Below are 12,647 nucleotides of genomic sequence, written 5' to 3' on the forward strand. Positions count from 1 at the left end.
AACACCTAAGGAATTACACTAGCGCTACAGCACTACATTTTCAACCTCAAGTCAAACTTCGAAGCCGAATAGTTTCACCTCTTTTGTCACATACCGTAAGTAATTTTGATCAGTTTAGTTAGTATTTAATCATAGATGATTAGTTACCGGTGAATTAGGGCAATACTTTAAAGTCGAATGTTCTCTTGTATTTTGAAATTGTGATTGTGTTCGTCCAAATCCAAGCCGGATAATGCGGATCCTACTCTATTATCACAGAGCTGCAACGCCAGAACGGTGGGGCGCGGTGCGTCTGCGTTTTCGGACACGGGTGATGATGCTCGGCTGGTTACAGTGCATAGACTAGTCGACCTTTCGTTAACCTCTGGGGGCCGTTTCATGAAACCAACTCCATGACAGTCATATCTTTGTCAGCGACCTACGGAGATGTCATGAAGTGGATAAACCGTTTCACAAAGCCATGACAGACTAGACCGAAAGCTTCAGTCTATATCGACGGTGGTTCCGTTGAGATTGCATCTGGCTCCACTGACAGCCTCTTTAGTGAAGTACGGCCTACTCCGTACTAGGCCTAGTGGATCAAATGGTTCGGTTAGGCAGGACTGTGATGAATGAGATATACAACGAGATTTTCACTCTTTACATCCTCATAAATGCACTGTTGCTGCAATATTACATTAGGCTAATAAAAATATAAAAAATAACAAACAAATATGGCTTTTGCTTTGACTTAGATTCTAGACTTCTATGATAGCTTGCTCATTTATTTCCTAAATTAATGATTAATCCGAGAAAGTCTCATAGTCGACATGATTCATTGTCATCCATCTTGGTTTTAATTAAAGAATATTCATTTTTTCTTTTCGGAAGTCCAATAGCTACGTACGAGTCAACCCAGTGATATATGAATATTCATAAACCTAATACGAAAGGAGTGCTCTGATTGGCCATTCGCTATGTTTTGGTAGGTTGACCCGGAAATATATCGGGCGGGTGAAGTCATAGATTACTAATTTGAATGGATGATTGGTATGTTTCACAGTTCGGAGAAAAAAATTGGATAAATCATATAAGTAAGTCCAAAAATTTCGCATTTGTATGATAGGTCAATTATTATTATTTAGTGTGAATAGGAGTACAATACATATACTTAATTTATATCTGATTTATAAATCAGAAAATTAGATCTAAATAGTGAAAATCGGGGGAGAAAGCTCTATCACCATAAGTGGCAGCTGGATTGGCCAGATTACCACCACGGTACGAGATCTCTGGGTTGCCGTCTGTATATGGGGAATGTCAACAAATGTCAGTTTTATTAAAGAAATGACCCATATCAGACGGTTATTTCTGTCTATGACAGACATGATATCGATAAATCGCGATACAACTAGCAGCTCAAGAACATAGTTTTTGTCACGATCCATTTGATTTATCACGAATAACCCAAAACAAGTATAACCCAAAACAAGTATAACCCAAAACAAGTATAACCCAAAACAAGTTTTGGGTCTAAAACTGTTAAAAAAGAAACATATACATATAAACTCTCCTAAAATAAATAACAAATAGTGTCATTATCATATGTAGATCATCAAACGATTTGCATATTTCTGTACGGATTCTTAAATTGAAGAAAAACCGGTGAGTGTTTTTTTCTCGACAATCCAATCAAAAGGGAGTTGAAAGATACCATAATGTGATAGTTTATCAATACGTACTTTTTGGTTTATTGTGACGAGGAATTTTAGGCAAAATACCTTTTCTCAGCCAGTTTTTATTTTAGAGTCTCATAAATACTCTTTATATAATTAATTTGATATTGAAAATATAATTTGGAAGAAATAATAATGCACATACATGTAGGCCCCAAAGGTATGATGGTATCCTAAGAAAAGACTATGGATCGACTATGGACAATGGTGTGTAACATTCTTATCTCTTTTATTCATATGTTATAGTTTAATGATTTGTGATTTAATGTTTATATTCAGCTTTTTAAAATTTCTGTATAATTTATATTATCACTTTTTTACATTTGCAATTCGCATCCCAGAGAATTAAGTACCGAACTCGTCTATATTTTTCTCAAAATGATAGTGAAACTAATCGTACATTTCGCAGCCCATGGAATAGCAACAAACTGACTTGTGGTGGCGCTTTACAGCATTAAAAAAAGATATGACAGGTTCGGAGCAGTGACAATTCGCTTGTCGCGGAAGTTGTCGCTCATCTTGGAAAAGACGGCTTTGTGAAACACTTAGCTGACAAGTTGCGTGACAGTGGCGAGATGTCGTTGATCTTGTAGTTATGACGGTTTCGAGAAACGGCCCCCTGCTCACTCCAGCAAAGCATAGAGTTGAGAGTCAATGCTAATGCGTATTGACCCCTTTCTCTCTAGCGCTGCGAATAGCGATTGGTTAAGTGTAAAAAAAGGTTCATGTAAGGAGTATTGCTGAATGTTGCTCAATCCCCAGGCATCCCACTTTGTGCATTGTACTTGTAGAATAATCAATGACAATGCCAAAGTGATGGAGGTGCTCTATGAATACCTTTAGTCTGCCCTACCCTCTTGAGAGTAATACATGTACTTCCACCTGTGTATCAGAGAATGTGCCGTTTATGATAAAATGAATAATGATTACACAACTTTCATGAGCACAAATCCAGGACTGTATTTGTCTTGATGGGTTTTACAATTCTAGTACAAATGACCTCTTTCTGCTGCCCATGTGCCAATGATTTCATCTTGAAATGGCCTCTTGGAGGGTCCTCAGGAATAAGAGCATTGATGCTGATGAGGCTTCCCTTGGTAAACAATTTTTTGGTTATTATCTATTATGATTATTATGATCTATTTTCATCTTGTTTTCTGTTTCATTGGTTCCATTGTAGGAGAGCGTTAGATCATAAACCATGTCGCTTGTCCAATCAAGGGAGAAGAGAGCCAATGCCGGCAGCAAGATGCACAGACTCCTGGCAGAAGAACAGGAGGATGAATTCTACACAACTACTTATGGAGGATTCCAGGATGTGAGATAACCTCATTGTTTTTTGTAAACGTTACAGTAAATCTAACTTTACCTTTTTTGTTTGTTGCTAATTGACCTTTTATTGGGTAGAACTTTGTACATGATGATTTGCCTTATGCTGACTACCCTATTTTAGTCCAGTTAAGTTAAGTGTGTAATGAATATATTGATTATTTTGCTGTTATGTTAATAATTAAAAATTAGTCATCCATGTGAAATATGAATTTTAATTCACTAGTATATTTTGTTACATAACCAAAGTAATTTGTACAGAGTAAAGAAGTTGACACTTGGGGCTTCATAAAGCAGTTCAGTAAGTTTAACCAGGTTTAAGCCAGGCTGAAGTTAGTCTGCCTCTAAAGTACAACTCTTTTACTATACAGTAATGTCTATTGCTGTTTCATCAACATGGTCATTAATGCCTGGATTACATTTCGCCTGCGATTAGTCTATAGGGCCCGTATCCTGCCCATATCCCCTTTTCCGTGCGGCCTCCGTGGGGAGGCAGGAGGCGGCCATGAGATTTTCGTACGGATTCACGGGCTCCGCGGCGACTACGATTTTGTTTCGCAGGGAGTTAAACAAATTTGAAAAATCGTAATCCTGTAGCCCGTAGACATGTCGTAGGTGGCATTGCACAATCCCCGCACGGGCATTGCGTGGAGGCTTCACGCTGATCGTGCAGCAAACGCAAGATTGTTCAGTGAACATGGGGGCAATAGACGCCAAAAAAAACGGCACGGAGGCTGCACGGTCACCGTGCCTTCTCCGCGCAACCTCTGCACGGAAGCTGCACGAGCTCCGTACGATTTCCCTGCGGAAGTTGCAGAGACTGCACGGGTGTTGCACTGAAATTGCATGATTTCCGTACAATCTCCGAGCAGCCTCTGTATGGATGTGTCCCGGTCTGCCCCCGAGGGCCAATACAAGAAATGGCACGATACTCGTAGATAATGTAAAAACAAACATCGTAGCCCGTAGCCTACTACGATGCCCCCAAAATCGCACGGAAAACCGTAGACCAATTTATCGTGCGGCGCCCGGGCCAAATGTAATCCACGTATAAATTGTTGTAGCAAGCAGAAGAAGTAGGTCGACGGCAATTATTCCAAGGTATGAATGGTGAAGAATGACATATATTTTGTGTGATTGCTTGTGATTGCAGGAATCTGGTGATGACGAGTATTCCAGTGAGGAGAGCGATGCGGACTCCTCATCAGATAGTGATATCGATGCTCCAGAAGATGATGAACCAATCAGTGGCAGTGATGATGAGGGAACAAAGAGGAAACGCAGAGTCATGACTAAATCCTACAAGGTTAGATTCCTGTGGGGTCAGGCTGGGTTATCTTCTCTTATATGTCTTCATTTGACAAATCTGCATTCCCTTTTTTTAGTGTAATTTTAATTTATTCTTATGTGCACTTTATCTGTTCATATCTCCTGTGAGATGTGTATTTACTTCTTTCATGTTGATAGACGAACAGGAAATATATACTGGTTACAGTCTATGCAATCTTTATTTACAAAAGGGTTAAATAGAGTCTTGGAAGTACCCCATTATGCAACTTTGCTGAGGGTATAATTCAGTTTTAGAATGCCAGAATATCTGTCATTCCCCAAGAGATATGTATATATCAAGAATTTTTTTTGAGTGATGATTTTACCATGAACAATTTTTCCCATCTTTTTTTCTTCATTTGTCTTCAGTTGTTTCTTTTCAAGAAAAGCCTGTGCCCCTCTCAGTGTCTTTCTCTCTCTCTCTTCATCCTCATGTGTAATTTATCTATTGACTGTCTATGTACACCCCTTGTCTTCCTCTCTGTTCTTTATTGTGCATAATCTGTATAGAATGTTTTGTGCCTCCCATTAAATAGCACTCCCCATATTTAACCAATTTCTGACAGGAACCTGCCATCAAACCTGCCAGCAAACCTGCCCTGAAGAAATCTCCTACAAGTCACATCCCTAGAGAAAAGAAAGAGAAAAGTACTACCGGTACACCAAGCGTTAAAAAGCGGAAACATAGTTCCAAGGATGATAGTTCAGGTTTGATTTGATTTGATTGATTTGATTTATTTATTTCTGTTTGATTTTCATTTTCTTTTGCATTTTTTACAAATATATAACAAACAAACCATTGCAAATTTTACACATTTCAAAAGAATGTAATGTCGAATAAAATAAAGCTGGCTGTAACTAACTGTGTCATGTAAAGAGCTATCTAGCCTTGTAGCAAGTTGAGTTGTGTGAAAAGGGTTCATTTAAAGGGACTATTTGCAGCCAACATCAAATTCTGTATAACTTTGCAGGAATTATGAATACGTCATGTATGTCATATCTGTGAAATTTAAACGTTGGCAGTGTCCTAGTATTCAAATTATGCAAGGAAACCTGTTTACTTTCTAGGCCTCCCTGTCATACACTATTGAGGGACAGACTGACTTCATTTTTTCTTTGGTAATAACATACATAAAATGAGCTGTAAAGGGTACATGAGCATTTGTCTACATCAATAACCCCCTTCTTGTAATGGCTAAAATTAAACTGACTGAATCTTTGCGCAGCACAAAACTTACACCATTCGGTACAAGGGTCTGAAAATCAGACTATTTACGAAAAGGATTGCAATCCCTAAATTCGATCCTACAACTAAAGGTCGTTTTTTCCCCCACAAAAAGACATTTTCAAGCCTTTACGTATTAGGGAAGTTTTAAATTAGTATTATCTTTCAAATGCTGGTGGAATTTAACCTTTTCATTTTTTGGGCCTGCAAAGGGGACATAAGTGGTATGCAAGTTAGGAATGTAATTAACCGAATGCATACAAATCTAAAATTTAACAAATAATTGGGCTTTTGACTGTGATGTGCGATGTGATAACTCTCCCATTTGCTGTACATGTACACTACACTATCTTAAACTTCCAGTTTTCTTTGGGCTGTACTCAAGATAGATTATGGATGATATCCAGCTCTGCCATCAAATCTTGAAAAATTGCATTTACTGGTAGTCATTTTGTATGGAGGAGCAAATATGCGAGTTCTCTAGTCACTACAAGTGAACATACTATAGAGCATGTGCATTTGTTTAAAGAAATATCTAACGTCAGTAGCATAGCGATTCGCAAGTGGGGAGATGGTGTTGATGAATAGATTATCTCCACTATTTACAATAATAATTCTGCATGTCTACACTACTATCTTTAATAATCAAGCCTATTATATTTTGCAAATATTGCATGCTCTGGCATTTCAATGTAACAAAACATATTAACTGACAAATTCAAAATTTCCCAAGTGATTTCTATATTTCACTGAGGCCGCAAACCAAGGTTGAGATATGATAGCACGAGGGAAATCCTTAATTTTGAGTTGAATATATGAAATTCATTAAATATGTATCATATAAGATGTAGGGTATTTGCGATCCTTTGGAGTCGGGCCTTCTTGATTAGATTCAGGTTGTCTTTGCGTCAGATGTGGGCAGCTATTAGATAATGCAAATGACAGATATGTGCAGTAAAGAGAGTTGGGCAGTCTAATTCACATTTGCATGTATTTCACTCTACAAAAGAGGTTGTTATATTGCACGCTTGCTTGTGCACATATAACAAAAAGGAAGCGTGTTATGTGACATCTTTTCAGCCAATAGGACACTCGCTAACAAATACCCTTTATAATCTATTCTTTTATGTTCTCTCTATCACTCAGTTCGTAAGTCCAGCAGACGTTCAACCATACAGCGGGTGAATGAGTTTGAGATACGGATCAAGGAACGTGAAACCAAGGCTCAGATCTCCAAGCAACAGAAGACTAAGAGGAAGGTTCCAGAGATGAGGAGACTCACTCAAGAGGAACTACTTGTGGAGGCTAAGATCACCGAGAAGAAAAATCTTCACTCGCTCTGTAAGTGCCAAAAGATTCTATTTAAACTAACTTTGGACTGATCAGTCAGTTATATCTCTGTGCGTTGTCGAAAACAAAAGGCCTTTTTGGAACCAAAGCTCCTTAGCTTTGCCCCATTAATGACAAGTGGTCAGTTCTCGTTTCTGTGTGTTTGTTTTGTTTGTTTTGTTTTATTCTGCACACATGAATGATATTTTATGCAATGCAAGAATTGTTACTCTGAGTACTGGTAAGTGAACACTTTGACCACTAAATGGTGCATGTTTGAATGAACCATATAGATTAAGAGACAATTCATATTATAGGTTTATGTTGAGAACTTCATACAACATTTTCTATTCAAGACTTGTAGTATTTTCTTGTCAAGACTACTTTGAATACTGATGGGAAATGAAACGAATCTAAATCTTGCCAATCTTTACAATAAATACAATACCCAACCATTGATTGATTGATTGACTTGAGTGAATAAGCATGAGCCGCCTCATAGTTTGCTACTTTTTCAATTTCAGAATACTTCATGGATCGTTATGATATGTCCAGGATAGTTTATTTCATTAATCATTTGTAATACCCACTAGCATATCAATGTTGGCAATATTTTTTCATTTGGAGTTGATGTCAATTAGCTACTTCTTTCCAATATTGAGATATATAATGTATTCCTAATGCAGATGGTTACTTTTATATGGGAGGAACTGTCAAATGATTGTTATTTCATAGTTATACTCTATAAAATTTAGTGCTGTAGCCGAACCGCCGAACCGAACGGAAGTTCGCCGAACATGGCACTTCCGAATCGAACCGAACCGAACGCAAAGGCCTGGTTGGGATGTTCGGCAGAAAAATTTAAATGCTAATAAACTTGTCATTTTGTACATGTGCGTGATAGGCGCTGATCAAAACAAGTTCAGCTCAAACCCCTTCAACAAAGGAAAATTGATATTTTAATTGTAACAATATTGGACAAATTGTACAATATAAATAATGAAATAAATATATATTATAGTATGGTATTTATTTATTCAGGAAAAATAGGGATTTTATATTTTTCCTATTGAAAATAAACACTTATAAAAAACAGTAATCGACGAGCCTGAGTCGCTATTCAAGATGGCATCTTTCATGACTCTAACAATAGAAAACAACCGTCTCGGAAAATCTTTAAAAAATATATTTTTTTGACAAATTGAAAACATGATTCTTTTAAAATTGAAAATAAAACACAATTCAAGATGGAAATACGAATGTAAGTAGTACTTTTCTTCACAAATATTTACGTTTAGAGCAGTTTTTTAATGTGAAATTCGTGCTGGTCGGAAGCAGTGTTGTTCATCAGGAGTGGGCAGAAGTCCTCCGTGTTGGTCGGGCCCGGCCGGCCAGTGCCGACTGCCGTGGCTATAACGCTGCTTGCTATTATATTACCAAACCCCGAACCGAACCAAGTTCGGGTGAAAAATTGCCGAACTCTGCCGAACCGAACCGAACACGAACATAGCGTCTGACTTACAGCACTAATAAAATTGCTGTTGGCAAAATCACAACATTTCCATATTTGGTGTAAAGAGGAGTAATATCTATCAATTTGGGTATTAAAAGGATAGTTGAGTTCTTGTTTCAGACCGCAAACGCCTTCAAAGTGCATGGTTATTGCTCTTATTCTTATTTATGACATTTCTAGTGCTCTTTTAGGACCTAAAATTGCTATGAAGGTAATTTTAGACTCCAAAACGTATGAAATTTAGCCAATATGATCATACCAATTCAGCTCCACTTTCAAACAACTATGGTGACCGTTGATAAATTAATTAATTAATACTAACAATACATGGGCCGGCTGGTTGTGCGTATTATAACCAACTCGAAAAAGCCAACAAAAAGCCAAAATCGGCATTGGCTGGAATAAAATGTATAAGGCACTATCTTGTTTTTCAACGGCTGGTTCAAATTATCGAATATTTGTGGGGCACCACAAATATTAGAAATCATTTATGGATATTTCAGCCGTCTCTGAACTGATATCGATCAAACAAAGATGATTTTGTCATTTAAATTGTATGTCCTTTCAATTTTGACACTCAGTTTTTCATTATGTCATAAAAAAAATATTTTGTGTAGCGCCCTGTGCAACATCACTCAACTATCCCTTTAAGTGTATTAAACAGCAGATTGTCCAGGTATATTGACACGGAAGCTAGGTAGTTACAGTTTTGATCTATTCTGTTTTGTAGACCTATTCCAGCAGCTACAAGAAGAGAAGAAGAAGACCAAGGTGTTCAAGAAGGCATTTATGGGACCGTTCATTCGCTTTCATTCCACATCAATGCCAGTTGAACCCAAGATACAGGAAGTAGATGTCAACGTAGAAAAGGTGGAACAGTCACAATCAGGGTATGTACATGTTACTTCAATACATTTCACAAACTGATTTCTCTATTTTATTTTGCACATGGCTGGTGGTCTGTATGTGAAATGTAACAAATTTCGTATTTCATTTATCATTGCTTTCAACTACCCTAAGGCTAAATCAACATGCATAACCAACAGGGATGCCAGTTTTCAGGCAATAAGCCTGAATTCAGGCCCTGGCAAGTTATTTTCATACCATAGTTTAGGCTTTTTTGTGAACAAACTAGCTCATTCTAGGTGATTTTCATACCCTCTGATCAATTCTAACTGGCATCCCTGAAACAGTATTTATTCAAACATTTTACCCAATTTGGTAGCTTCAAGACGACATACACATTTTTTGTGACCTTGAAACATTCTGTTCTATGTAATTTCTGCAGGTCAACACATCCAGCCACAAGAGGAAAGACAAAGTCAGGTGAAAAATGCTGTAGGAACTTCATAACGTACAGCGAGCCACAGATGTTCAAGGATAGTTTCCCTCGTGGTCGAAAGAGGGCTCCCCCTAAGCAGCTGTGCCCTATCACAAGGTACCCGGCCCGATATGTTGATCCCGTCACAGGGATTGCCTTTGCCACGAAGCAGGCATTCAAGATTATACGAGAGACATATGCTTCTGAGATAGAGGCGGCCATGTCTGGAGAGACCAAACATAGGAAGTCTAAAGGTTCAACCAGTTCTAAAGAGGAAGGATCATGAAGAGACATGAAGGTCTCATGTTCGTAGACATTACATTGACATATTGGCTGCCGTACAGACATTAGCAGTACATCGTCTACCATGTCTACCTGTGGTGGGATACCCGATATACATTACCGCATTGTGCCAGGAGTTAAGATTGGATGTTTGACAGGAGTAAAGAACCAATAGACTTCAAAGTGATTATCTACAAAGACTAACAGTCAAACATATAATTGTGCTCTCTCATAGACTTCATTCAACTTCGAACCCCATACTGATTACTGATTTGATTTCTTTTTTGTAATAAAAGGTCATTTTATAAATGGAATTGATGCAGTCTTGTTATTCACTTGTAACAATTTTGTGTTATGAACAGCTATTTTCATGATATAAAGAAGTAATTAAGCATTGAATGACGTTTCATCAAAATTGACCATGTAACTCATCCATGATGAAGAATAACTTTCATGACAGCGTTGTAAATTGGTGATTCAACACATGATCCATCAACATGTACTCCAGGGGCAGTATTCTGAAAGCTCACTAAACTTTTCTTTAAAACTTTTAACTTTTAAGTCCTAAAGTTAATTGAGCGCTATTTGACCTCCAAATTGGTATTCTAAAAGCCTAATTGGTGGTCAACTAGCTCCTGTGTCATCAAAATATGTCCCTTCTCTTTTTTGCCAATTTCCAACCAATCAGATACACTATAACAAAGAAAAACGATGTATAATTGTATATGCGCTCCAAACTCAACATAGGAAAATGTGTAATCAACCCCAGCCAGCGGGAACGGCTTTCAGCCTTGCAATAATTTTACTTTCTTGACTTCAAACCTCCACCAATTGTTTAAAACTAATATTGAGACCGCTCCTTCGTATTTGAAATAAAGAAGGTAATTCTCATTTAATCAAACATGTCATCCTTGGATTTGAACTTCCATCACGTAACATCAAAAAAAGAGTGAAAGAGTGCCGTCTCGTGAAAAAACAGAAAAATTAAAGGCCGGCTGTACTAGTTCAGCCAGACGGGATTAGACCACACAGCGAGGTCACTGACAGGTAGCTATCTCATTAACTCAGCTCTCAATTAAAAGAAAAAGAGGATCATGGGGGACCAATAGGCACCAATTGGGGAAGTTTTCTATGTAGAGGGAGCAAGTAGTACAGTGTGGCTTTAAGAGACCTGTTGGGTCTTTTATCTTTTTGAAGTTAATTGAGTGCTAATAGAGATTACAGAGTACCCAAACTTGTTTTAATAACTCATTTAACTACTGCGTGCACACCACAGGCGTGCATCAAAGCATACTTGCAATGCATCTTCTGCCGACTGGAATACCGATTTGCTAAATGAGCACAAAATGGGCTTTCAGATAATTACCAACCCAGGTTATTGCATCAAAGGTATTGGATTTGGGTTAGGATTGCACTATTGTTTCATGTAAGGTTAAGTTAGGGTCGTACCGCAGTTACATCAACAAAATTCAATGCCACACCAATAACGGACTGAACAAAAATGACAGAATGGCCAAGAGTCTGTCGGTATGGAGTCAGTTTGGCAGTATGATTGAGGTATGAGGGTTCAGTAGTGTTGGAATAGAATAGATATCGAGGTGAAGAAATAAACTCTGCCGACTACATAAAAGAATGCATATTTATCAAATCTACTTTTGAGAAACGATACATCCATTGGTTTAAGAATGGCAAACCCTACTGTAAACAAATTTAAATGTAAATCTTGCTGATTGTTAAGGACTGAAAATTAATGATGCCTGAGAGGGCACCTGTGAACAATGTTTTGTAACCAAGTCAAGAGTAAAGAAGGTTAAAGTGAAATCAGACCTTGATGACATACAACTTTAAATGAAAGCATAACAATCTGAGAAGCAGACTGGTGAAAGTTTGAACAAAATTGGACAAAAATTTGGAAAGTTATGAATTTATGAAAGTATGGGAAATTCAAATTTGTTTCAACACACAATATGATTGAAATGTCTTTGTATGACTCTGGACTCATTATAGTCTTTCCACATGTAGCCAAGTTTTGCTTCTGTTACTTACTTGGCAAGCATGTCCTAAATTTTACAGTGAAAATTAGTAATGGATGTATGTATATTTTGAGAAGTGCCCCCAAGGAAGAAAGCATTTTGGAAAACCGTGAACTATTGATATTTTTGCTCACACCAGATGTGGAGAGTTGTCCGCTACTCCATGTACAACACGATCCATTGAAAAAATTGCCAATTGAGATTCACATGGCTGTAGTGATCTCATATTTTAATCATTCATTACTCTTATTATTGGTCAATTTATTTCAAACTTTCACTATTCTGTTTCTCTCATTTTTCCGCTTTCATACAAATGAACTTATCACAAGGGTTGGACCGCCTTTTAAGGAAGTTGAACAAGTTTTCCCGATCACATATTACCTCAAGGACTCCAGGGCAGCGTTTCGCGCAACCGTCATAAGTACAAGTTCACCGACATCCCATTAAAACGTGTATTAAATTTCTACCTATGACAGTTTTGTAATTTGTGATATGTGTGATGTGCTTTTCATTGAAAGTGATTTCTAGCAAATTTTCATTTTAGAAGACTCGCACTCAACATTCCATGACA

General features: G+C 37.6%; 1 protein-coding gene across 1 annotated transcript; it reads left to right on the top strand.

The window, feature by feature from the left end:
- Positions 1-10,357, top strand: LOC763676 (vacuolar protein sorting-associated protein 72 homolog). Its single transcript, XM_030972476.1, has 7 exons — positions 1-95; positions 2,896-3,033; positions 4,198-4,350; positions 4,940-5,081; positions 6,745-6,939; positions 9,171-9,330; positions 9,729-10,357. Exons 2-7 carry the CDS (start codon positions 2,917-2,919, stop codon positions 10,045-10,047), a joined length of 1,086 nt encoding a protein of 361 aa, XP_030828336.1. The 5' UTR covers positions 1-95; positions 2,896-2,916; the 3' UTR covers positions 10,048-10,357.
- The last annotated feature ends 2,290 nt before the right edge of the window (positions 10,358-12,647 follow it).

Source organism: Strongylocentrotus purpuratus, unplaced genomic scaffold (assembly GCF_000002235.5).
Source record: "Strongylocentrotus purpuratus isolate Spur 01 unplaced genomic scaffold, Spur_5.0 spur5_scaffold_6, whole genome shotgun sequence".
Classification (NCBI taxonomy): Eukaryota; Metazoa; Echinodermata; class Echinoidea; order Camarodonta; family Strongylocentrotidae; genus Strongylocentrotus; species Strongylocentrotus purpuratus.